Below are 25258 nucleotides of genomic sequence, written 5' to 3'. Positions count from 1 at the left end.
AACCTTTTGAGCGCTTAACTCCATCGTTAGCATTTTCTTGATGACCTTTGGGTTCAGAGCATTGTCCGCTCCTGACCGAAGAACATCAGCTATCGTCCATTAGCAACAGGGCTTCTGGAGGATATAAAGAGGAGGAAATGTGCTGACGGCTCCACTCTGCCAGTTCAGAGTGAACAAATAGTTTTAATAAACAAGCTGGGAGCAACGAAGCGGTCCATTAGCGCTTTTATCTGTTCGCCACCACCTTCCAGAAATAAACTAGCATGGAAATAAACTCTTCAAACCTGTTTGGTGGACAGATATGCTAATGTGTTCAAGTGGGCAAGCGACGGCTAGCTAGTATCTACCAGCAATGGTTTGCTAGCTTTTACCACGTCTGTCGCTTTTATCGCAGAAAAGCTGCGGCGCTCTTCCCTACTGTGGGGACCCGCCACAGTATTTACATAAATATCCTTTAAGGGCAACAAAGCACAGCAATTAGCATGTGAAGCTTATTGTATAGTATCAAAAAAATGCAACCATGGATGTGATGTTCCAGCACTTTGCTAGCATCACACCGAAAACACATTTGTTAGCCGTCAGTGAGGTGACGACTCCTTTTTCTGCTGAGCCACAGAGAAAAGCGAATCTGAGCCCTCCGGAGTAAATCCTCCGTGTCAGGTGCCGTTTGGTCGTAATAAATCCAGCCAGGCCGGCACGCGGGTGGGCGGGAGGACAAGCCGAGGTAATTTGTGGTGAAAGGAAAAAAAAAAAAAAAGGGGGGGTACATCTTTCCTGGCCGCTCATAAACCACGACGCGGGTCCTGCCACACTAATCCAGAGGTGACTGGACTGTCCCCTCGCCAGCCGCAGGGGTGACACCGCCCTCCATCATGGGTAAACCATCGCGGAAGGGAAGCGCCGTCATTTATCGCCCCCGGATCTCGGGGGAGGGCGGGCAGAAATATGAGGGGAAGATCAGGTGGAATATTACGACCTTTTGTCAACTCTCAGTCCAGAGCGTTGACTCTGGCCAAACCCTGGACCCGGATCCTGGTGGATTTAGCTCGCGTTCTGTCCCGCGGTGACTCTGATAGACATGGCTGCGCTACCCCTCCCTCCAAGGATCAGCGCGCCCCAGTCTGATGCTATGAATAGCAAACAGGTGTTAGCTTGCACCTCCAGCATCCGCCAGGCTCTATACAGGCCGCGCCTCTGCTCTACAAACAGCCCAGCAGAACCGCCGCGAGGACAAGCGCAGCCTAACGAGGCCCGCTTGGTAAGCGGCGCCCCTGAAAAATTCCCACCTCCAGCAAGGACGGGACATAATTCCGGTCTCACAGCAGCCGAAAGAACGTTTACCTGCGCAACGTGCAGCTCCCGTTGCAGATTAGCCGCATGTCCTTGATTAGCATAGAAAACCTTTCCAAGAATTCGACATATGCTAAGCTACCAAGCTAGTTAAGCTTTGTCTGTCAACCTGCAGGTATTTTAATAGCCACAGTTATAGCAACTCATCTGTTTCTACAGGCGTTACCAAGGAAACCGTTGCCGTTCCAAGTGGGAGTTTGGAGGTCTGGTTTTATATTAAATAAAGGTTTTAACTCATTTCACAATATTTATAACTGTGCACTAATAACTTTAGCATCCTCAAACATGTTGACTGAGATGTAAAATAAATTAACGGCGGGTCCTCCACCGATGGTGCTAGCATACGTCTTCGTAACAGACTGGAAAAACAGGCATGAATATGATCTTTTTTTAATTTTGTAATTATACTGACATTTAAAGGCTAGCTCACCCATGCTAAGAAGGTATGTCTGTAAAGAAAGGGTGAGTTAAAGCAATTTCAGCAACGTTTCCACGGAAACGTACCCGAAAGCTGATAATTGCACACATCTGCAACCTTCTCTTTTCTATTAAACGCATCCAAAAATACCCTCATACGTTGTGACTGTCCATTAATCTTAATTCCAGAGTTGCCGTCTTCCTCCCACAGCGATGGAAAATAGCTTTTTAAGATTGCCGGGACGTGGCAACAAATCACATTCCTGCAACCCGCAAAGAAAAAAGGGGTCAGAATCAATCAGCCACCCGGAGGCCTTTGACATTCAATAAGCGTTAGCGGCTATTTATGCGCTCGCTACCCAAACAGGTCGCAGATGACAGGATGATAACAATCAAGGGGGGAGACATGGCGCTTCCTTTCCCCACGCCGGACGTCTCCACGCTAGCTGCGTGATGCTAGCTCGCACATTGACCAGTTTTAGGCTCATATTTTTAAGCTACGGGTCCTGACCACCCCGATGGACATTTAGCATTTCACGCAGGGGAACGCGGCCGACTACAAAGACCGGGTTCATCGCTCAGCTGTCGCGGGTTCTGATGGAAAGATGGGCGGAGCAACAGCGCGTCAGAAGTCCAAGAGCAGCGTAGTCAAAAGTTCGTTAACGGTCGAACTTTTCTCCGAACGATCCAGCACGTTTCCAGCTGGGGTTTGATACCTTTAGCTACGTACTGGGGCCGCTTTATTCGCCCCTTTTGTTCTGAGGATCACATTTTTATCCCCAAGTGCTGGTTTGGAGCAGCTTCCCGACATTATTGTTAACTACCGAACTCTGACCTTTAAGCTCTCCGGCATGTAGGAAGTCGTGCGACTAACCCTGCAGTTATCACCACTCTGCGGACCCGTCGGATGCAATTTCCGAGCGGCGGCCTCAGAGTGCCGGTGTTGGTCGAGGGAATTGGGAAACGGAACGGACCGCGTCCCCAAGGCCCGGGTAACAACGCTATCAAACACGGCGGCGGCACGAAAAAACCGGCGAGGGACAAAACTCATTCCAGCTCAGGGACGCTGTTGTTGGCCGCCTGTGGAAAACCAGTCGTGGGGAAGAGGGCTACGCTAAAACCAGGAGGGAGAAGTAAATTAAGATCTCCTGACCTTTGACCTCAAAACCAATCCAACGTGTCCAAAAAACAAAAAAAACAAGTGAGTCCGCACCAGCTCCGCCTCTTTATAGCTTAAACTGGATGTGCCGGCGCTGTTAAATGACACTCCGAAGGCTTAAAATGCATGAAATGGCGCTCCAAATGACCTTAAAAGGTGCCGATCTCATCAGATCCTCCTGAAAGTTCACTCATTCGCTGCATATGCGCTTGTCCGTATAGGAAATGTGCGTTAGCCTTGAATGATTGCCTGGAAATGTCAGCCACGGACGACCTCCTTCACTTGTATTTCACGTTCTCAAACCGCGTGATGGAAAAGGCAAAAATTAGCATCTCCACTTCTGTCCTATTGTCGAGCATTTATTTTGCCTAATCGCGTGGGCACGAATCAACGTTAGCGGTTAGCTCTCTCACAAACGTTGCGTTTGACTCACAGCATGAGGTTATGGGTTTAACCCTGGGGAGGCGCATTGCGCGTGCTAAATTAGCTCCCCGCGGCTACGTGTTTGAAATGAGAGGGGCGAGGCCACCAGCCGAGGGAAAGGGAAAAAACGCACCTCAGCATTATCAACTTGTGTTTTTGTCTCAACATTTAATAAGCGGCGTGCCCGGCGACCACAGGCTGTCCTATAACTGAAAGGTCACCTCCCTGCCCCCCCAGTTCCCCCCCCGAGAAACACGATCCTAATTACGTCGCGCGGAAAGCGCTGATTGAATTGTTCCGACTCCGTCAGCCAGGTTGGACTCCAGCAGATGGGTCACTTGAGCAAAGTTAGTCTCTCGCAGACGCCGTTAAAGAAGGTCAGATGGTTCTGACATTTGAAAAGCAATAACAGCGTTGCATAAAAACGTGCTAGCATCGGCCGCGTCGGCAAAACGGATCTGAAACAAACGACACCCCGGAGCTCGTTACTTAACCCTTTTGTCTTTAATTAATTCAGATAAATGGGAACACTCGGGTCCCAACCTTTGCCGCGCTACGTTACGCTAATCTGACAGCTGAAAATGCTGGTAGATCTTTTCTTAGCTGCCAGATTATCTAACACACCAGACAAGTGACAAAAATGTGACCGACTAGCTTAAAACCGCGTGTGTACCGGATGGGAAAATGCAGTTTTTGTTGGAAAAACAAGAAAAACTTACTTGTCAATTTAAAAAGAAAGATGTTAGCTGTTCACAGATCAAAGGAAAGACACTTCAGCTTTTTTGCTTCTCGCTAGCCGCGAGAAATTACAAAGATAAATGTTCATTGGTTTACATTAAATGGAAAACAGCAGAATTAGTTGACAAGGAAAAAAACCTACCCATTTAGCGTATCTTTATTTTCCGAAGAAATGGTTTGTTTCACACGCGAGACAAAGAGTTAAATTAGCACTTAAAACCAGAATCCTCACAACTCCGACACGTAAGAAAAATAGTCAGAGGAACAAGAAAGAGTCGCATTATTAGCCTCTCGTGATGCTCCGGTGCTAACGGTGCGTTTCACATCTGTTTTTTTCTCCGTTCATCTTAAACGGCCTGAATTCGGCTCCGATTCAACCGTTTTTTAAAAGGCTCTTAGCAGCAAACGAGGTAATTGGCCCCATCACAGCGGCCCTCAGGAACAGCTGGAGTTATTTTCTCCCTCTCACCGTGTTAAATGTTCACATTTTAAACTTTGAGGGTTATCGAGGAAACTTCCCGGTTTGGGAATCTTGTCGTTAAACCTCAGGTGTGTTAGCTTGTAAATGGGCTTGTAAAATGTTTTTGTAAAATTCTCATTTTGCTTGAGCTAAATTGGACTAACGGTAAAAAGAAAATAGAAAAACGGAACCCGTGACTTTATAATACACTTTAAAATAAAAAGGTTTTTTAAACTTGCCACTAAATTGCAGCCATTTCCCACCAAAAGGGGGCGTGGCCTCTTCACCTGACCCCTCTCTCTACATCTTTCTTCCCTTTTTCTTCCTGGTTTTCTTTCGGAAAAGCTCGGCTTCAGGTTCCAGGATCTCCTTTTCATCTTTATCTCTCTTCCCGTCACTCCTCCCTCCTTTCATTGCTCCATTCGTCTCTTTTAAAAGAACTCCTGCAGATTCTGTACTTCAGCGCGTTAGCGGTGCGATGCAGCGACAGCTGCTTTGAAACTGAACATCAATGATGTTTCAAAGAGATTAGCTTTCGCTACACGTAGCATTTTGAGGCTCCTTCTGTGCATATTTGCTGGTGTTTTTTTTTTTTTTCTTCATGCCCGACTGAAAGGAATCGAAGTGTTAACCGCGCTCGTGTCACCGTCACGCTCAGCGAGGGAGCCACGCAGAAACCTCCAGACTCCTACGGGATTATTTAAAGTTATTTCTTCGCTAACACGAATTCCCCGAGTTCCTCCCCCTCGTCCACAAAGAAAATCACTTTTCCATCTCTGAGGGCTTTGTGGTTAAAACCCTTTTTTGAAGCAACTGGCAACCGATAGCGCCTCAGTGGAGATGCTAATCACAACAAAGAGGCAATACTCTTCGCTACAGCAGGAAGTTCTCGTGTGTATGAACGGCGAACTTTTCTTTCCTTACAAAACAAGGTGGGTGGAGCCTATCTGGCACTCACGGGGCTAAAAAAAAAAGGTGGCTAGTTTGACAGATTTGCGACATTTGCAAGGTTTTCATGGCAAAAGAAACTAAATATGTCACCAAATCCTTGACGAGGGTAATCACAGACAACGTTGCCACCTAGTGGCCAATTTTGATGCCAGAAAACTGAGAATCGACTTCAGTCGACTTCTTCGAGGGGAAGAACAGCAGTACTGTCATGAAACGTAGCCGCTGTAATACTTGTGGCTACGCTGCGGCGCAAACCGACTGCTAATTTAGTGTTTGTTTGCTGTTTACGGATTTGTTTTGTCTAATCAGTCAGATTGCTCGTTTACTCCCCGCGGTCGACCAATCACAGCCGTCTCGTTACAGAGCAACAAAGTCGACGGGCTGAGACGGCAACGCGGCGGCGAGTCCTGACAGCGGCTGGTTTCATTTTCAAAGCTAAGCTAAACGGCTGCAGACGTGTCCTGCTCTCGGCAGAGGATTTAACTGCAGCTGTGGGGACATTTCAAGAAATAAGGAGGCAACTGGCAAAAAAATAAAATAAAAAAACACTGGCAACCGACAACCTGCCACTGGCAACACAACCGGATGCATCATAAATTTGATCGTTTTGAAAAGGCTCCGAAAAAATGTCCACCATCGGACACGGAGACACACACACACGGGGACACACACACACGGGGACACACACACACGGGGACACACACGGACACACACGGACACACACGGACACACACACACACACACACACACACACACACCATCTTCAGGTCACTAAAAAAGCTGAACGCTGGTTTCATCTCCAGGTTGTTTCAGCTCAGCATTTGTTGTTTGTTTAGCGGTTAACCACCCTTTACTCAAGCGCTCCGGCAATTAGTGCAAAAGAGCAACAATGAGAGAGAATAATTGGGGGGGGGTAGAGTTATGGGACGTGTAGCTAAAAGCGGCACAATAGCTACACCGGCGACACGAAGCTAACACGCCACAGTCGTGTTTTATAAACCGAGAAACTGTTCAACACGCCCCAAAAGTGTCGGTCGCAACAGTTGCCAACGTGGCGAAAAACAAGAGGGGTCCAAAATTAAAGTGTTTGCTTTAGTAGCGAAACACGCTAACTCGCGCTGAAGCTGCAGGAAATCAAGAACAACTAAAAAGTTGCGGCAGTTCTCTCGGCGACTTTCATGTCAGCGGATCAGATAATTCCCGTAAATTCCGAGTTTGTCCGTTTCAGACAACGAGGGATGAAACGGCAGCGGCTCCTTCAGCTGCCGTCGACGCCAATTTGCCCACCTACGTGCGCGGTTACGGCCCCCGAGAGCCGAGCTGTAAAAACACTCAGAAATTCAACGTGGGCGGTTTTTGTGCGTTTGAGCCTCAAGCTGTTTTTCTGTAACGTATCGATTACGAGGAAAAACACAAAACCCTCAAAATTAGTAATCTGACCCCCCAGGAGAGAAAATGCGTCGCTCCTCCTCTTCTCTTCCGATCAATTTCTTTAGTTCTTTTTGACAGAGGATCAAAGCTCACTTTTCTTTTATTTCTCTTCATTCTTCAACTGTATAATTCAAAGAGAAGATCAAAGGTCAGTCGCCGTCATGTCTTCATATGACACGTGTACTTAGAGATGGACAGATGGGGGGTGGGGGGTGGGGGGGGGGTTGAAAGGAGACGATGAGTCCACTCACCTGAAGGAGCCGCCATGTTTTATTCATCGCCATCAAGCTGCTGAATTCACTCCAAATCGAATCCGCCCGCCGTTGAGATCAAGCTCGAGGGTCGACGCGTGACTCAATGATCAGATTTTTAGATATAAGGGCCGGGGGGGGGGGGGGGGTCATGTTTCTACCCCCCCAACACTATTAAAAAAGCAATTAGATTTGTTTTACATGTACAAATACGCAGGTTGAGAACGGCAGTAATGGCCAAGAGTCCGTTAGCGCGATAAGCTACGACACACGGGAATTCAGAACGATTACGAGCGCCGGACTCATCTCTGGGCTTTAATTTTTCTTTGTTTTCAGCTTCCTTTGTTCTTATCTTCGACCCACCGTTTCACCCGCTGAAGTAAATTAAACCAAACCTCCAAATCGCCGCCGTGTTTTCCGAGACTCGGCACCGAGGTCGTGACGTCACGCCCGCGTCCGACGCAGGAGCTGCGATCGACCGCTCGGGCCACGTGGGCGTTCTCCGGTTCTGTCGGCCGTTCAGGTCCGTGCCCGGTCAACGGGGGGCGCCGTTCTGCTGAGAAAAGGTTCATTTATTCTGTCGGAAGGAGCGACCAAGGGAACTTTAGCCTAAAGCAAATATCTTAAGAAAATACAAGGAACTGACATTTTATACAAAAGCTCCGCCCACTGAGACGCGACATGTCGTGAAATTTGGGGTTAGCGTAATGCTAGCCATTAAAGTCGCTCTTCGGCACGAGTTTTGAGCCGCTCAAAAAGATCAAAGTGGACTACAAAGATCATGAAAGAGAAAAAAAATGGAGAGAAACAGCATCTTCCATCGATATCTTATTAATACACATAACAGCAGAATTTTAATTAGTCTTTGGATTCAATAAAATTGGTTGAACCGACAGCAAGAAGTCAAACGAAGTTTTTCGTATGAAGCCTAAAAAAATCTAAAGTTGCCCAAATCCAGACAGATGCTACAAGAACATGAAAGATCAAGATGAAAAACAAAGTATAACTTCATTAAAACTTTATTTTTTTAATCCCCCCCCCCTCAAAATCCTCCAGTCAGCATTAATCAGACATGCTAATAGAACCTCGTTAAAAAAAAGTGCCTTTCCTAAAAAATTAAACATTTTTTAAGGCCAGTTCCCCAGGCTCAGAGGGCTAGCTTGTTAGCATTTGAGTTAGCTCAGGTGATGAGAAAAAATTTGCTTTAATTGATTCGCCAAAAAAGCTTTTTAGCTGGTTGTCCATCGAGCTACAGGGAAACATTAGCGTCTGTTAACGACAGTATCAAAGCTACATTATTTTTTTGTTTGTTTAGGGGGGTGTTTGTTTGTTTGTTTGCTAGCCTCACCTGGAAAGGAAGCTCCAAACACACCTGCTGACTTCCGCGACAAATTGGGGACAATATTGAAGTAGGAAGCAGCTTATTTAAATACCGGAAGTTGCTAATTAAGACTGTACCAACTGCCCGGAAGGATGGGTGCCATGATTCAATTTAGCTGTTTGGAGATTGTTTTCGCTAATATTCATCGATCTATTGTTGTCATCTACAGGTTAATTGTATGTCTTGTTTTCGCGCATTTTGTTTGCTCAGTTTGCTTCCGGTTGTAGATCCAGAATGTGCTTTGCTTTCAGCGCCGATATTTGCGTCGCTAATATTTGCGGGAAGCGGGCGAGGTGTCAGCCCGGCGATCACGTGACGGGGTCGCCAGACCGGACGAAACCATTGGTGACGTTTCACGCACACTGAGGCTCGTATAAACCCAGTTAATGGGTCGCATTTTCGGGAAAACGTGAGCTTGGTCAGAGTTCGGGTTCGGTTCTGGGTTTGTCCCAGTCTGGGTAAACACACCGGCTTTAAATTTCCTCTGGATGTCCCGCTTTAACCTCATCCTGCTCCGGCTTCCCTTCAAAAACCAGCGCAACCTCCTCGTTTCTTCTCATTTTGCTCACGATGAAGGTAGACGACGAGCCGCAGGAGGTCACAGTGCATTAACCACACTAATAAACCCATTACGCTGCCAAGAAATGGGGTCCAAATGAGGAGGGGGGGGCTGAGTTTGGAGGAGAAGGAGGCGGGAGGAAGAACCCTCGCCGACGGATGTCAACGTACGTACATCTGTGCACCTCCGAGGGGTCATTTACGCCAGAATATGCCGGGATGTTTGCGGATCGGGATGCACTAACCCTTTTTATTTATTTTTTTGCGGCTCATGAGTAAGCACGTGGACACACGCACGCACGAAGCGCACGCGTCCTCCGTCTCTCTCCCCCGGTGCTCTGCTGCCACCCTGTGGCCGAGTGCGCCGCTGCAGGGCGCCAAAGCAATCAGGTTTCCATGGAATTTGTCGCGCGCACAGTTGTGGCCAAACAAGACATTCATCACCATCACGCCCCCCCCCCTCCCCCCGGATGGATGAACCATCAGAGCACGTTTCATGGCGTTCGCTTTATATTGATAAAGCGATCACGGGCGCCTTTTCTTCCGCGCCGCTCTTTTCTGGGCTCCCGAGACGAATGGGGTGTCAGAGAGGTTCCTCCCCACATTCCTGCCCCCCCGCTGGGAGGAGGGATCCAGGAAGCAGCTCGGGGAATTGGATGGGAAGGGTCGGCCTTTGGTAATCAGTGTTGGTGGAGACCATCAGCGGGGAACGCCGTTTTAACGCCGGTTACACAAATAACCAGAAACACACACACACAGTGTCTCCAGTATTTTTTAATTTATTCCTCTAAAGTATACAAATATTCACACACACAAAATGTTCTCAAAAATCCCTCGTGTCTTCGTAAACATTCGTTTCTCTCCGCGTCTCACACCTCCCGCCGCTACGTCCTTCATTGTGCGCTGTACAGTGTGTTTCTCCTAGAAACGGAGGCCGCCGGCGTGTCCACCGTGACCTCTGACCCCCTCAGGCCCTGGGAGGGTGAAATCACAGTGTGGAACTCTTGACATCTTTAAGAGTGTGTGTGTGTGTGTGTTCAGCTGATGACCTTTATGCATATGGCACTATAAATACAGACAATCTGACCCATTTTCGGTGTTTAAGACACAAAATCAAGTACTGACGGAGGACGACTGGTGCATAATCGAGACCCTCCGGGACCCCACAAGGATAGAAATCCACTAGTGCGTATACGTGCGTACATATGGAGACGTGCACCGGATAATGGTGGCTCTGCTATTGCCGTGCTGCACCTGCACCGCTGCCGCCCACCTGTCCTCCCTCACACCTCCGGGACGTTTGTCCCCCGCTCGTTTCCGTGACGACGGGGAAAGCGGTAGTGCAACTAAGTTTGAGCGGGATTCTTCTGGGTTTTCCGAATGAGATTCAGAAGCAGGAAGAGTCTGAGCGGGGGGGGAGGAGGGGGGGTGGTTGGGGACCAGGTTTGGGTTTTTTTTGGTTTTGCATTCATAGCAAATAAATAGAAAACTGTGCAGGTTTGGGATTAAATCCAGCCGTCGTCAGAACAAACCGACCCGCTCTGGAAGGACGAGGCGTCTGAGGTGTTCGGGGCTCCCCAGTTGAGCTACATTCCGTCTCTGACAGGAAGTGATGTAGGAAATGAAATGTTTTAGCTTACAGTGACCATTGTTGTTGTTGTTTTTTTCATATATTAGGGCTAAAACGTTATTTTTTTCTCTCCAGTCAATCTGGCAGTGTCATTTTTTCTTCTTAAATAAGCTCTTTAGTTTGGAGGAGGAGCGCCTCATCTTTTCTCCGTTGTCGCTGGAGTCCTGGGAGGAGGCGCTCTGCAGTTTGCGGTCCGTCCCGAGGCTCCGCCCCTCCGAGTCCAGAGAGGTGAGCGACGGGTTGCGCCCCACCTTGGGCAGCATGCTCACGGGAAGCTGGCCGAAGCTGTAGGACTTCTCCAGGATGCCGTTGTACGTGCCCTTTCCCGTCTGAGAGGCCACGCCCCCCTTTGAGAAGGTCATGCTTTGGGACTCCGGGATGGCGAGGGGCAGGTCGGGGGAGCCGAACGGGTGGTGCTCCAAGGACGGGGAGGGCGACGTGGAGGGCGGGCTGCAGGGAGTGGCGGCGGGGGTGGGGGGCAGAGGGGGGGGCGTGGAGTCCCTGAGGCTGCCGCTGCTGCTGCTGTTGCTGCTGCTGGTGTTGGCGGCGCGGGTCAAGGGGCCGCCGGCGGGAAGGACGGCGCCCTGGCCGAAGAGCAGCAGCTCCTCGCGGGAAATCTTGCGGTACGGAGCGTCGGACCCCAGCACGAAGGTGCCGTGCAGCTGCTTCCGGCCGACGGAGTTGAGCGAGTCGGAGTCAGAACATCCCTCCTGAGCTTCCCTGAGGTCAGAGCAGAACACGGGGGTCACCGCCGAGAACCGTCCCCTCGTCCGGCCCCGCCCCCTCAGCTACGGCTACGTACCCTCGCCTGTCGGAGCTGAAAACCACGTGTTCCCCGTCCGCCTCCGGACGATAGGAGTGGGACGATCCGGCCATGGACAGCAGGTCCGGGTCGGCGGATATCAGCGCCGGCTGCGTGGAGGTCAGCAGGCTCCGGCGGGAGCGGCACAGGCTGCTGCTCCGGGTCAGCGGGGGCCGCATCATCGCCGTCGCTGGGGAGACAGAGAAGACGTCAGGGCTCCCCGGGGCCACGCCGCTCACCCCGCACCTCCCTACTCACATGTGAACTGTGGAATGATGGGAGGCGTGTCCTCGTCCAGGTCGTCCACCCCGCCCGCGATGGGGTAGGGCGGCACGCCCACCCGCGGCATCACCACCCAGCTGTGGTCCGAGTAGAGGGTGGCCGTCAGGCTGGACAGGCCCTGGTTGTTGACGATGGGGAAGCTGCAGAGCTTCTCGATCTGTTGCCAGCGATGCAGCCGCTCCCTCAGGCACGCCGTGACCTCCGACAGAGCTTTCCTTCAACGGGCGGAGGGAAAAACGTTAGGTTCGAGGGCAAAGCCGGGAAGAGCCGCTGCAGCTCGGGGTCCCTCACTTGGCCTCCAGGATCTTGTGGTCCACTTCGTCCAGCGAGGAGCTGTGAGCTACGTGAAGAGTCCCGAACACGGAGCTCCTCTTCTTCTTGATTTTCTCCGCCTGGTTGAAAGGAGGAGGAGACGCGTTGGGACGGGGACTCGAAGCCGGCGGCGGCGGCGGCCGTGGCCGCGGGCGTGTTCGGGGCTGTTGCTACGGTTACCTCCTCTTTGGCGACGTACAGCTGAAACTCGGCGTTCTGCTTCTTGATGTTGTAGTACTGCACCTCCACCTCGTGGGTGAGCTGCAGCCACTTCTGGAGGGCTTCCGGCACCGACCGCTCCGACTGCATCTGCTTCTCCGCCCGCTTCAGGGCCTTCCGGACCTGCGCCATACGCCAGGGTTGAATCAGAATCGGATCAGGGTTTTTTTTTTTTAACAAAGAGGCTAATTCCCATTTACTTGTACGAGTTCCTCCTCGGCGTATTTCAGCCTGCTCAGCTCGCACTCGGCGCCCTTCCGCAGCTCTCGCAGCCGGTGCGCCTCCAGCTTGGCGTCGGTGATCTCGTCCTTCATCTTCTGCTCCAGGTTCTGCTTCTCCACCGCCACCGTCCGGTTCTCCTCCTGAGCCTTCTCGAGCCTGGAAGGGAAAAGGCGGAACGTCAGCCGTTTCCCCACCTTTTCCAGTCAGTCCGAGGCAGCTGCACCTCCTACCGGCCCTGCAGGTCCAACAGGCTTTGCTCGGCGTGCTGCAGGCTGTCCAGGTCCTTCATCATCCGGGAGATGTGCACCTTGCTGGACTTGTTCTGCACGTAGGCGAACCAGCAGCCGCCGACGCCGATCACAATGGAGACCATCAGGACAAAGTCCTTCATCCAGTTGTGTTGGGGACCTGCGGACATGTCGGGGATCAGGAGGAGACGGCGGCTTCAGTTTGGGCCGCCAGACACCCCGTCTACTCACGCAGAGGAGGTCCAAACAGCACTGCGTCCAGGGCCTTCAGGTTGAGCTTCTGCTTGTGCCGCTGGTCCAATATCTTCAACTGCTGGGACATAAAGGACGGCTCGTTCGCAGCGATTCTGGATGCAGTAGAAGAGAAAAAAAGTCGATTAAAGTCTTTTTCAACTGCAAGAAAATGTTATCTTCAAATCAGCCTGATTACAAAGTTGTAAAAATGTTTTTAAAACACCTAAAGCGCGTTTGCAGACAAATATTCCTGATAACTGGAGTGCGCTTCCTCCGCTGACCAGCAGGGGGCGGCATTAGACCGTTAATAGCCGCTGAAGACGTCTGTGAGACGGACAAGGAGCCAGGCTGACCTGGGTAAGGTGTTCCCCGTGACCCGGAAGTCCCGGAAGTTCTTCTCATACTGCGGCAGCTCCACCGAGTCTTTCAGCCACTGCACCGTGTCCTCCATGGTCCAGTTGTGGACTGGACAAAGACGGGAGGTGGTGAAGGAAGAGAAGCACGAGCAGATTATAATAAAGGCTACAGGAGTGAGCAGAGTGAGTGTTTGGGTGTTTGGGTGTGGGGCAGCACCTTCGGAGGTCTTCCAGCCCCTCCACAGCTCCTCCACGGTGATGTGCTGGTCCTCCCGGTGCAGGTTGCTGTGCTTGTTGGTTTGCTGCTGCTTCATGTCCTCTATGATAAACTGCGGGGGTGAAGAGCAACACAGCTGAGCCTCTGACGGGTTGGGGGGGGGGGGGGCGCGGCAACGGGGGCTTTTTTTAATTTTTCTTTTCCGAAGGCATCGGCGGCCGTCGCAGTTTGAGACGGGCTTGCTTTGAAGGGGAGCTTCAGAGAGCCGGCTTTGGAGCTCACGCATGCTTTCTTCTCACTTTTCTTCCCTTTTAGGGACTTTGAGAAGAGGCTCTTTCCACCTGCGCGAGCGTTTCACTCATTTGGTAACGGGATTAAAGGGAAAGAACCTCAAACAAGGAAACCTTCCGAAGAGCTGCCAAAACACTGGCGCCGTTTAGAAAAACAAGAGAAAGGGCCGCGCCAGGAACCCGGGGTGACCTTGGCACCGGCTCGCTCTCCCCTTCAGGCTATTAGCCTCCAACATTCCGCTGCTAAAGGACGCTACGCCGCCCAACTTACAGAACTCAATTTGACTTATTAACAAATGCAAACGCGTTTGTTTACCCATGCAAAACTATAAATCCGGAATATTTACATGTGGATCTCGCTGCTGGGTCTAGGACAAGAGCTAATCTCATTAGCTGGCTAAACGGCAACCGAGGAACCGTTTATGCTGTCACTTCACTTGGGATACTGCTTCTACACAGGCTAAAATATCTCACTGTGTTAACGTTGTTTTCATGCTAGGCTAGGCTAATACCATTTCTTCTCAACAGATTTAACCGATACCGATTTTTCACATTATTAGCACACTGAAGCTGTTTTTTATGCCGTGAAATTGGACTTTTTGATAATGAGGGATGAGAAGAGACATTTGAGGAGGCGAAATTTGCCCTCTGTGGCGCTAGCATTAACAGCCTGCTTATGCTAACAGAGGAAGCAAAGAATCTGGGGCCCCACACACACGACATCACGGGTGTCAGCGTAAAAACCATCAACGTTATAAAAAGTTTTAGCGTAACCTGAGGTTTTCCGGCCATCTCGTCCTATTTCACGGTTTTAACGATTTGTTCGGCAGCATCGAGTTTTTACTCGAACGTCCTGTCGAATCGCGACTGAAAAGGTCTGAAAAGCACGAGGTCTGAACTTCTCTTCCGCCTTCCTTCGATTCCTCAACAACACAAATGCAAATTAGCCTCCCCGCTGACGTCGGCGCCGAGGACCCGGCTAAAGAATCGGGCTGAGTCACCGGCGGGACCACAGTGCGCGCGCTAGCGGAGCCAAACAAATGGCCTGCAAATGTCACTCGGCACAAAACTTCCTGGAGCCTCAGCTGCTTACGCAACCCCCCCCCTCCATCCCGACGAATACGTGGACACGAGGAGGGTAAATGAAGAAGAGACAGCATCCGAGCGTTAGCCTGGCTAGCACGGACAGGGGACAATGGGGCACCGGGACGGGGCAGACAAAGACTCCTCTGTTTGGGCAGAAACGGGCTCCTGTTCCAGACTTTTCCCATGATGCACTGCTCTCCGTTCGGCCGCATCGGTTACAGATTGTGCTACTTCATTTACAGTGTGATGAGCACAAAGAGGGGACACTCTTTGGACTGGTCCACCGGGTCCGACTGTAGGGGCCCCGATCCTGACCTGGGAGCCCCGATCCGAACTCACAAATATTCGTTGCCAAGAATAAACGGGCTCAGGTGGGGCAACACGCGGCCGGGACCCCGACGAGCCCCCGGCAGAAGGGGGACCTCAAGAGCACCGATAATCCGGAAACAGGTAAATCAGTGGAAAAGTGACTTCCTGGTCCTGAGCTATAAATAGAAGCAGCTTGTTGCAATGACAGAACTCACTTCCTGTGTGCTTTAAATATCACGCAACCACAAGACGTTGTGTCAACAGCGGTTAAAAAAATAAACAGGATAAAAGTCGCAACGTGCAGATAAACATGCCAGATGTGAACTTTTACCCCCGTCACACAAACCGGTTCTGAAACGCACCAGTTTGCTTTTAAATCTGCTGCCAACATCCACATGAAAAACCCTTTTTCTCCCGACGCGCCGCGTTAGCTCTGATGTGACGCGTCCGTCAACGTCTCCTGGAGTCACTGAACTCGTGGTAGCATTTCTAGCTACTCCCCTACTGGACTGGGCTGAAACGGATCGGTACAGTCCTTGTACAGCGTCTGCTACATGCTAGCCAGGACCCGCCGGTAAATAGAGCCCTGCAGACGTACGACCATCGTCCAATTAGTCGTGTGCGTGCCAGGGGTTCGATTTCAGCCAGGTGGCATCGGGGCGGGCGGGTGACAAGGTCCTGTCACGGCTCTGCTTTTCACCCTCCACCTCAGTAGCGCCGGGGAGGATGTGGTGACACCGAAGACCGGAGGGAAGATGGCCGACTCGGCTCCGCTTCCCCCCCTCTGGTGAAAATTGGAGCCAAACTATTCCCGACAGGAGCTGAGCAATGGCGGCGCAATTTAGAGCGTTTGACACACTCGGGGTCAGATTACAGCTCATTCATCCCGCCGATCCAGAGTAGCTAACTCGTAGCTAACGACCCTGCCCCCCGTTCTGCTGCAAGAACCATGGAACGTTCTGCTGGGGCAACACTTTTGGGTCTCTATGGCCCCCGGGGCCAAAGTGCTTGAAGTCTAATCCAATGAGAAGCCGCCTGGGAGACATACGATCTCGCTTGCTAATTCCCACTAGCCGCAGAATTTTTGGATCAGCTGGAGGCTTTTTAAGGAACGGAATCAGACAAAATAGTCAAAGTCGATCTGAGAAGGGTCCCTCAGCCGTACCGAACAGTCCTCCTCAGAGGGTCTATGTTTCTCCTTACGCAACAGGCTCCGCGCGGCAGCGGCGTGAAAGTGAAACCAAAACCCACGAAGACAGACGGATCTTTTCACGGCCACACGGGTTCGCTTCCCCATGAAATTCCAGTGTTGCACCCAGACGGTCACACGGCCCAGGTCCTGGAGCAGTTAGGAAACGGGTCCGTCCGCCACCACAGAAGCAGAGTGTCCTTATAAAGACAGACCTGGAAGGGGGGGCTTCTGTCCACGGATCAAGCGGGGCCGAGGGCCACCAGAGCCTTTTGAAAATGACCCCTCTGACCCTAAAGGCTCTGGATCATGTGACTCACCAGCCCACGACCAGAGACAGGTCCGCCCAGAGACGCTACACTAACCCATTTCCGGAGCGCCCCGCTTCCAGGAGCGATTTGTTAGACTTGTAAAGTCTTTAGCTGGAAGCTGCGAGCCGAGGCGCGGTTATTCACCTGCCAACACAGGTGCAGCGTTGTTGTCGGGCTTTGAAGATAAACGGCTCGATGGTTTCAGACTTCCGTGTGATTCCTCTATCGCACATCAACAGCCTGAGGGAAGAATTCGGAGAGTCAAACTGAACCGGGTCCAAATACCCACCGACACTAAACGCGAGCAGCTAGCATAAACTGCGTTTGATCCTTTGATGCCCGCTTTGATATCATGTGACACTGACTTAAAGAGGCCACCGGGGGCGTTTAGAGATCCCTTATCTGAGGTATGAAACAGAGACGTTTGTGTCTGTCAGCAGCTCAACCAGAGATAATTTAGACCCAGAAGGCTTTTTTTTCAAAATGTATTTCAGGATCGAAGCTAATTTAAGCCGTTCGGTAAAATTAAACCTTCGCCGAAGCTCACCTCCACGCTTTCGTTGACCTCTATCCCGCCGTCGTTGTCGTCGTCCAGCTGCTTGTGGATGTGCCGCAGCGCCTCCAGGCTGAAACGGTCGGCCTCGCTCATGCACGGCGGCATCACGGCCAGGCAGGGATCTGGGGTGGGGGGGGGGGAGAGAGACCGATCGTTATTTAGCTGAAGGCCAACAACCTTCGGGGGCTCATGCCGTCACTAGCAAGGACGGCAACACCTGAAGCACAAGTTGGGGTTTCGAACGCTGCCACTTTCCTAATGATGCAACTTCCTCTGCAGCTAGCAGGCTAACAGCCTCAGAAAAGGGTTTTAAATGGCATCACTATTTATGAAAGGAGGACAGCAAACAGACCAAAAAAAATGACTAAGTAAATCATGCAAATGCTAAGACAAGTATAAGAACGTCGGGCTACATTTTTAACATGCTAGCCCCGCTAACGAACCACACGGTGCTAAGTCAGCGGGTTGTTTGGCTGTCCAGTTGAGAGTGAGACATCTGCTGACTTGACTGGTGTCAGGTTTGCATGAGAGGCCGTTTGGGTGCAGGACGCACGCCAGCGGACGCCGGGCGAACCGGCACGGGCCTCAGCCACGGAGACGCGAGTGTTTGAGTTTGTGTCTGCACAGTAACGAAGCTCAACCACGTCAGCTGCTTCGGAGTCTGGGTGGGGGAAAAAACGTTGTTGCATAATAAATTTGCTTAGCTCCACAGCGGCGTTTACATAGCTATTGTTTGCATAGCATGAGTGCATGTTTGACCAAGACACTATTCAAATAGCGGCTTGTTTTCCCACATCTAAAACACAAATGGCTGAGAAAGTGCGTATTTAGCTGAAGGCCTTCGACTTGCTGATAATTATACACCTCTGGTGGCCTAATTCTGTTCCGAAGCATCCAGAAACCTTCGCGAAATCCATCTTCAGAGGCTCAGAGACCAAAAAAAGAAAAAAGAAACGGAGATAATTCCGAGATTAGACGAGGGGGAGAAACAAAAGCTGCTGTCAGCGCTGAGGTTGGGCCTCCTAGTGGGATAGTCACAGATGACAGCGCCCGCCGCTCCCACTCCGCTGTCCTACTTTTGGGCTTGTTTTGGAACATTTTCTGGCACCTCAATGAAGGGACCATGTGACAGGAAGTGGCCGCCGCTGACCCCGAGCGTTCCGGGGGGACGCGCGCCGGATCACAACAGACGGAAGGAGCGCTTCCAAAAGACGCCGAAATTGGAAAGCGCTGGGTTATTTTTGCAGCCGTCAGGCTTCCAGCTGTCAGGACGTAGAAGCGGCGGACGCGCACGTGCAGATGTTTTCGCGCGCTAACACACAGCAGGAGGACACCGGCGGTTTACGCTAATTCGGTTTGCCAGAATTCTAAGTGGGGGGGCGAGGCAGGTTTAATTCAAAAGAAGCCGATAACAAAGGCGTTTAGCTGTCAGCTAACGTCTTTAAAGTCAACCCCAAAAGCTTCAAAGGACTTTTTTTGTGCACATTTTTTAGCTTTATTACTTCTGTTGCTTAAATGGGAAATCAGGTGACGAGAAGCTGGATGGTGAGGACTTTTTTGGGGGGGGGGGTGGTTGGTCCCCTGGGATTTTTGGAGTTCTTTGTACAACTGGAAAGGCCGTGCATGACCCCCACCGTATTGTGAGCGTGCAACGTTAGCAGACGAGGTGTCAGAAAACACCCTTTGTTGCGCAGGTTTGACAGATTCTGACAACCCCCCCCCCCCCGAATCATGTGTGTCCTAATTTAGCTCAGATCAGCTCTCTGACAGGACGGGTGGCGGGTTGTATTTATGCAAATTAACTCATGCTAAACACGAGTGTTCTCCAAAGAACGGATGAATAACTGTCCTGGAAAGTCCTGGAAAGTTTGGACGTTGACATCAAAATGGTTTAAAAGCTTTGAGATCGCGTGACACTGACATAAAGGTGCATCCATGTGAGCCACAGGGGGCTTCGTGCATGTTGGCGCTCCAAACCCCCCCCCCCCCCAACACACACCTTGGGCGAGATGACAGACGAGGAGGGACGAGGACTGTAAGACGATCCTCGTGGCGGTGATGCGGAATTAAGATGGCAGGATATGACGGGCTGGACGTGAGACCGTGGCAACCAAACTGTCCTCAGCTGTTTCCTGCTCGCTCTGTTCCGCGAGACAACAGCACCGCTCGCGCCGTCTCAAATGTCCTGCACGGATCAAAGAAACCCAACCGAGAAGGACGAGCAAGGACGCAGCCCTGATGGTGGGTCACGAACGCATCTTTGGGCTCAGTGGACCCTCCCAAACATCTGTCCCCACCACCATCGCAGCCACTCAAGCGCCTTCTGTCCTCTGGCGGCTGGACATCTGATTTGGTCCCTTTGTTCCCTTTGATTTCCGTCCTTCTCGTGGACCGTGGACAGGCTTGGGAGCCTCACATGGAAATGTGGGAAACAACAATATTTTTGGAGCGAGACAACTGAGACTCGCCGCTGGGCCTGAAACCCTTCATTTCCACCGACATGTGCCGGACAGACAAAACAAATCCTGCAAATGCCAGAACCGGTCCCACCTCTTTGTTCCGTCATTTTAGATGTGACCCAGTGGCTGCGGAGAACAAGTCGGGGCTTGGCTGGGCGCTAACCGCTAACAGAAACCCTGCGGCGAAACTCAGACCAGCTAGTTGTCTCGCAGTCTCAGGCAGCTCATCAAACTGTGACGAGGTCGGTGATTTTCTGAGGCTTCCATCGACCCCAAGAGCAGCAAATCGTCCGGCCGGAGGCGATCCGAACTCCCGACTGTCTGGAATTGCACCGGATGTAACAATTGTGTCAGAACTAAGGGACGTGAGGGGGACTGTGGTGCCAGAGCATACCGGACCTGTGCTGTGGAAAATAAGTCACGCTGACGGCTCAGTATTAAAAGCGGGTATATAAAGCTTCAGAGGCTTCTACCATTTCAGCTCCTCAGCAGCCGTTAGCAAGTCTTAAATATCATTCAGCACTTCCAAATGCCGCTAGTATGGTGAAAGGAGACCCGGTCAGAGAGGGACGCATTCTGGGGGTTATTCCCTGAATTAGAAGAGTTCGGACAACTCTTTTCCTCGAGCCGACACAGCCCAGCGCTTCCACTGTACCCAGTTGTGATCCTTGCTTAAGCCACATATCAGGTCAGCGGGGGGGGCAAGTACAGCAAAAACGACTGAAGGGGCACTAAGACCCATCCCAGAACTTCCACAAAAGGAGATACTTCTCATGCCGGACACTTCAGGAATGTCCTAATGACAGCGCAGGACAGAGAAGCTCGCTCGCTCTTCACAGGTCAACCGTCCCCAGAAAGTTGGACAGGACTGCGGTCGGGTCCTGAGGTGGCAACAGCCAACATTAGCATTCGGCAGCGGTTTGGCTTTACGACTTGTTTACATTCACATTTGTGTGCTGCGGTCGTTGACAATTCCGGTCCCATCCGCCAGGATCGACCGGTAAACTCTGTCTTCTTGGACGCCACCGTTTCATTTGTCCACGCTGTCAGAGCGAGCTGGCGTAATGGCTTTTGCACGTTCGCGTCGCTGGCCTAACACGGGGAAACCCTGCGTGAAAACAATTTGCAGCTGACAGCAGGCAGCAGGTTTGGTCGCCTGCCAGAGTCTCCGGCACGTCTTTTAACTTCCTGCTTAACAGGATTCACGTAGGTTTTTTTTCCAAGAAGAATCGGCTAGCGGCTAGCTTCCGAGGGCTGCAAGAGGTGCGCCTACTTCCACGTTTTTTAAAAGCATGCAACGCTTCCTGGAGGACAAGCAGGAGAGCAGAACCTGCAGTTCTAGGGTTTCCTCCGTGGCGCTTGTGTTACCCAACCCAACCCTAACTGGGGCGCGCTCCGATGCAGGAACCTCTGTGGGGCCAGACTCAACAGCGGAGAAATCCACACCTCTCTCTCAGGTCACTCGGTGACGTGCCGGTTCCCGGGGGAAAGTCCCTTAAATCAGGGGTCACGGCTCCTGGAGGCCAGGCTGTGAACACAAATATCCCAAAATCTGTTTACCTCTCCTGAAACCCACAACAAATAAAGCAGGATTTGGTTTGCAGAGCCGAGATAAAGTGTTCCTTCGGCACAGACGCACTTTTTTGGCTTCTTCCTGTCACGTACTATCAGTCTAATGTCATCTTTAGGTGAGGCATAGCTGCAATAATATGCCCCCCCCCCCTTCCTCCCAGGCTGAGGCAGGGAGCAGCTGAGCGTTATGACCTACATCCCTCCCCGGGGTCCTTCCGGAGATCATCAAATACATCGACGACCAGTTCGGCAGCTCAGGGATTCAAAATTAGCTTCATCCCAACGTGTGACAGGCCACAAATGGCAAAGCTGTTCCTGATTAGAAGTGACAGGGCAAAAAGGGCCGTAGCTGCACCGCTCGGAGGCGGATCGGGGTCATCGATCGTCGGAAACACGGCGCTCCGTGTCTGCGGAACCGGAAATTCCCAGGTGAGCTCTCAGTAGCGGTCGCAGCGAGATGGAAAACCTCACCAGCTGCTTTATAAATACACGGTGTTGGGAACGGTAGCCCCCCCCTCCCCTCCTTATAGTAGGTCACAAGGCTAAAGCCCCTGGTTGCGGCGGGCAGCAGCTGGGCGAAGCCGACGGGGATCGAGGAGGCGTCTGAGGGTCTTCAGGTCTATAACGGGAGACGCACGTCCTCTTGGCTGCTGTCGGTTCCTCTCACAAAGGACACGTTCCTCCATCCACCGTGCGGTCTGGCTCGCCCCGCCGGATCTGAACCGCCGGGAGAGCGAGGCAGACCCAGTGTTGCAGTGTTGAGAGCGTCCCGTTCTTATCGGAAAATGTCCTCTGCCGACTCAGGACATCACGACCTGTTCATTATCTTGTCACTCCGCGCCCTCGGGGCGAACCGCAAACCCAACCGATGCGTCCAGTTTCCTTCTCACGCAACCTCCCGAGGTTCCCTCGTTCCTGGAAGGACTCCAGCAACACACCTGCCAGGTGAACTGGCGTCACCGGCGTTCCTCATTTTTCAAACACAACAAGCCAAGAACAACTCATGTGGATTCACATTCCTGCAGCGGAATGTTACATAAGGCTAAACGGGCTCAACAGAAGAGCTCCGTTTGTTGGGACGCCAGCGAGCTAAACGCACCCCCGTTAAATGGGGAGGAGGCCACGTCCGCGCTCGTGCTGATAAATCAAGAGCCGAGTCGCCAATTTTCTTCTGCCGATAAGCACGACGATGTTCCGCTTGCTCTGGTTCCACAACTTCCTGAATATACAGGATGTGCGTGACAGAGACGTACAAGTATAACATAATCATGCGTGCAGGGCAAACACCAACTTCTCCTTTTCTTTCTTTTAAATGCCGATGGACCACATTTGTGCCATTAAGCAATTGATTTAAATGCTAGTTAGCTTACGCTGGCCTCCAAACACAACAAAGCAGTGAGTCCTGGGGGCTTGTGTGTAGCTCGATTTGCTAAACCTTCCATTAACAATCTGATGTCCTCGGGCTTGTGAGAGCCTCTGCACACGCAGCCGCATCGTGAAGACACACAAACCTGAGCAAAACAGAGCAAGTTTCAGCCAATAAGAGCTTTGAGGGCAATCATTTTATCATCTTTGGGGTTTTAGCCCTGCAGCCATCGTCCGCGGCGGGGCATTGACCTTCCCCGGGACGGGCCGACGTCGTCGTCTTGAAGGAAGCGTCTGAGCTGAACCCACAAAGTTGTCAGGGAAGATTTGAGGGAACAAACTGCGCGGCTATTTAACACCCACCCTGGAGTGGTGCTTTTATAGAGACGCTGAGGTGGTGGGGAAGGTCTTCAAAAGGCAGGAGATCAAAGAAAAGGAAAAGAACGGAGACAAAGGTGTAATTTAGCCTTAACGTGACAAACAACCCTCACCGCTGCGAGGCGAGCCACCCCGGCGGATTCAGACACGTCGTCCGTCTCATCCGTCACGCCGTCGTTCCCTCGTTCGACCAGTTCTTCAACGTACACACCGGTTGTTTGTTTGTGGTTACGCTTCTACCGGAGTCCCCAAGGACAGAATCTCTGAGCCCCACACTTGCTCGCCGCCGCTATTAGCGACGAGCACGCCTGCTCAGGCGCTTCCTGCGGCGGCTCGGGTCTGCCTGCGAAGGTCAGGAGGAGACCTCGGAGGACCGGACGGCTTGGGCAGCCCAGACGCACAACAACAGACTGTTTTACGGGAGCTCTGGTGGGTCAAAAATGTAGATCGATACAATCAAATGGTGTCGATGGGGAGCCCCGGCGTGTACGAGGTTATGTCAATACCAGTGTTGCGGAGGGAAGTCACCTGTAGCCCCCAGGCGTCCTTCATCCTACGTAAACAGAGAGCATTCTGGGGGTTTCTAGCAGCGGATCTGCGGTGCAGATATCAGAGGGACACCTCTGGAGGACAGCCGTCCTCTGCATTGTGCAGGAAAGGCGGAAAAGGCTCATGAGTCACTCTGCATTCAAGCCCCGTGCGGAGGGCATTCCTCGGCATTCCCAGAGAAAACCACCGGGACGTGGGGGCGTGAGGGAGGAGGGGGGGGGAGTACAGAGGAGCCACTGGTACCCGACCAGGCTTACCTGTGGTGGCTACGTTTGTAGTGTCGGCTGGCCGGTTGTGGAGAGTCGAGTGGGTCCAGTCGGAGCCCAGTACCGCATAGATGACGAGTCCGCGCAGCAGCGCGTTCAGCAGCCTGTGGATGCAACTCATGGCGGAGGGACGGGCTGGATCTGGCGATTATCGTGACCGGGAGCGGGGATGGAAGCGCATAAAGATGTGTCACACCGCAGTGGGCGGTCAAAGAGAAATAACGAGTTCTGGTGGAACAAATGTGAGGTTCTGAAGGGGTGGGGGGGGTAAAATCCACCGCAGCGGCGGACGGGTTCGCGGAACCAACCTACCGGCTAGCAGCTCGTCGCGCACAACCACGCTAGATAATAGTTCATGGCGGGTTGGAGCCCAAACTACTTTAGAAGAAGACCATCAGGTGGGGGGGAGGGTCTGCGGGCGTCCGCGCCGGATGGGTTCTCCAGGATTCCGAGAGGCGACCCCATTTTCCAGTTAGTGTTTTTTTTAAATCAGCTGGTGGCGGGTAGTGGGAAATGCTAACAAATTAAAGCGGCGGAGGAATTCCCGAAGCAGAGGGAGGATATCCGCGGGATGGAGATAGCATCGGGGGCTGAGAGGAACCCTCACGTAGGCCTGGGTCTCGCCAGGACATGGTCTGGGTACTTCCACGGACGGAGCATAAACACCGGCGACGGCTCCAGCTCACTGAACCCTCCCGGGTCCGCCTCTTCACGGGAAAGTGCCAAATCCCGCTGCATCAAAGAGAAACAAACACAAAAAAAAAAGGATGGGAAAAATAACGATAAACGGTCAGATTCTTCCTTCCGCGGCTGCCGCTAATCCATCCCGCACCGACCGCGAAAAACGCTCTGGGACTTTGAGAATGAAGTTTTTCACGTCATGGCTCTGGCAGATTGTGTGTCCCGCTGTCACGCTGAGCCGCGCGCCGGCTGATGCGGACCGGGGGGAGGGAGAGCCGAGCCGAGAGGGCGGAAGTTGCTATGCAAAGACGGGCGGGGGCGGCTGACGGGGCTTTAACTTGGGCACCGGCGGCGGGACACTCACGGAACTCCTCCCCCACCACAGCCGTTATTTCGGTATTTTGTCTCGGGAAGATAAGCGAGGGTCGTCCGAGCGGAGGGTTACTCCGCCTAAAACTTTTTTTTTTGGAGGGGGGGTGATTAAATCCGAGAACGGCCGATTTGTCGCTTCCTCCTCCCTCGTGTTTTGAGCGACGCAACTTTTGCTGCCAGCCGAGCGATCCTATTGGCTGGAGTGGCCCAACATGGCAGCGCCTGATTGGCTGC

At 52.1% G+C, this 25258-nt stretch overlaps 1 protein-coding gene and 1 long non-coding RNA gene across 7 annotated transcripts in view; both read right to left on the bottom strand.

The window, feature by feature from the left end:
* The window catches only part of LOC130523170 (uncharacterized), a 61332-nt gene extending 51779 nt beyond the window's left edge, over positions 1–9553 (bottom strand). The window contains exons 1-2 of one of the 2 annotated variants that reach the window (XR_008949812.1): positions 8529–9553; positions 7576–7736 (exon numbers count right to left, since the gene is read on the bottom strand). This is a non-coding gene — a long non-coding RNA (uncharacterized LOC130523170). The remainder of the gene's footprint in view (positions 1–7575; positions 7737–8528) is intronic. The other variant, XR_008949813.1, reaches the window with a different exon arrangement.
* Positions 9554–9875: 322 nt separating this feature from the next.
* On the bottom strand, positions 9876–25065 carry stim2b (stromal interaction molecule 2b). 5 transcript variants are annotated; one of them, XM_057027064.1, is made up of 13 exons: positions 24284–25065; positions 23963–24112; positions 17374–17504; positions 13642–13753; positions 13422–13533; positions 13066–13181; positions 12817–12994; positions 12565–12742; positions 12326–12487; positions 12125–12225; positions 11810–12048; positions 11552–11741; positions 9876–11469 (listed from the first exon to the last, which is right to left on the bottom strand). In XM_057027064.1, the coding sequence occupies exons 2-13, from the start codon at positions 24090–24092 to the stop codon at positions 10839–10841; spliced, it is 2280 nt and encodes a 759-aa protein (XP_056883044.1). In that variant the 5' UTR covers positions 24093–24112; positions 24284–25065; the 3' UTR covers positions 9876–10838. The 5 variants fall into 5 exon arrangements, with proteins under 5 accessions (XP_056883044.1, XP_056883045.1, XP_056883046.1 ...); XM_057027065.1 differs by lacking the exon at positions 24284–25065 and adding an exon at positions 21288–21369 and having other exon boundaries at positions 23963–24080; XM_057027066.1 differs by lacking the exons at positions 23963–24112; positions 24284–25065 and adding an exon at positions 23270–23592.
* Between the last annotated feature and the right edge of the window lie 193 nt (positions 25066–25258).

This window comes from Takifugu flavidus, chromosome 3 (assembly GCF_003711565.1).
Source record: "Takifugu flavidus isolate HTHZ2018 chromosome 3, ASM371156v2, whole genome shotgun sequence".
Taxonomy (NCBI): domain Eukaryota; kingdom Metazoa; phylum Chordata; class Actinopteri; order Tetraodontiformes; family Tetraodontidae; genus Takifugu; species Takifugu flavidus.
This window is presented reverse-complemented; position numbering and strand designations above follow the sequence as displayed.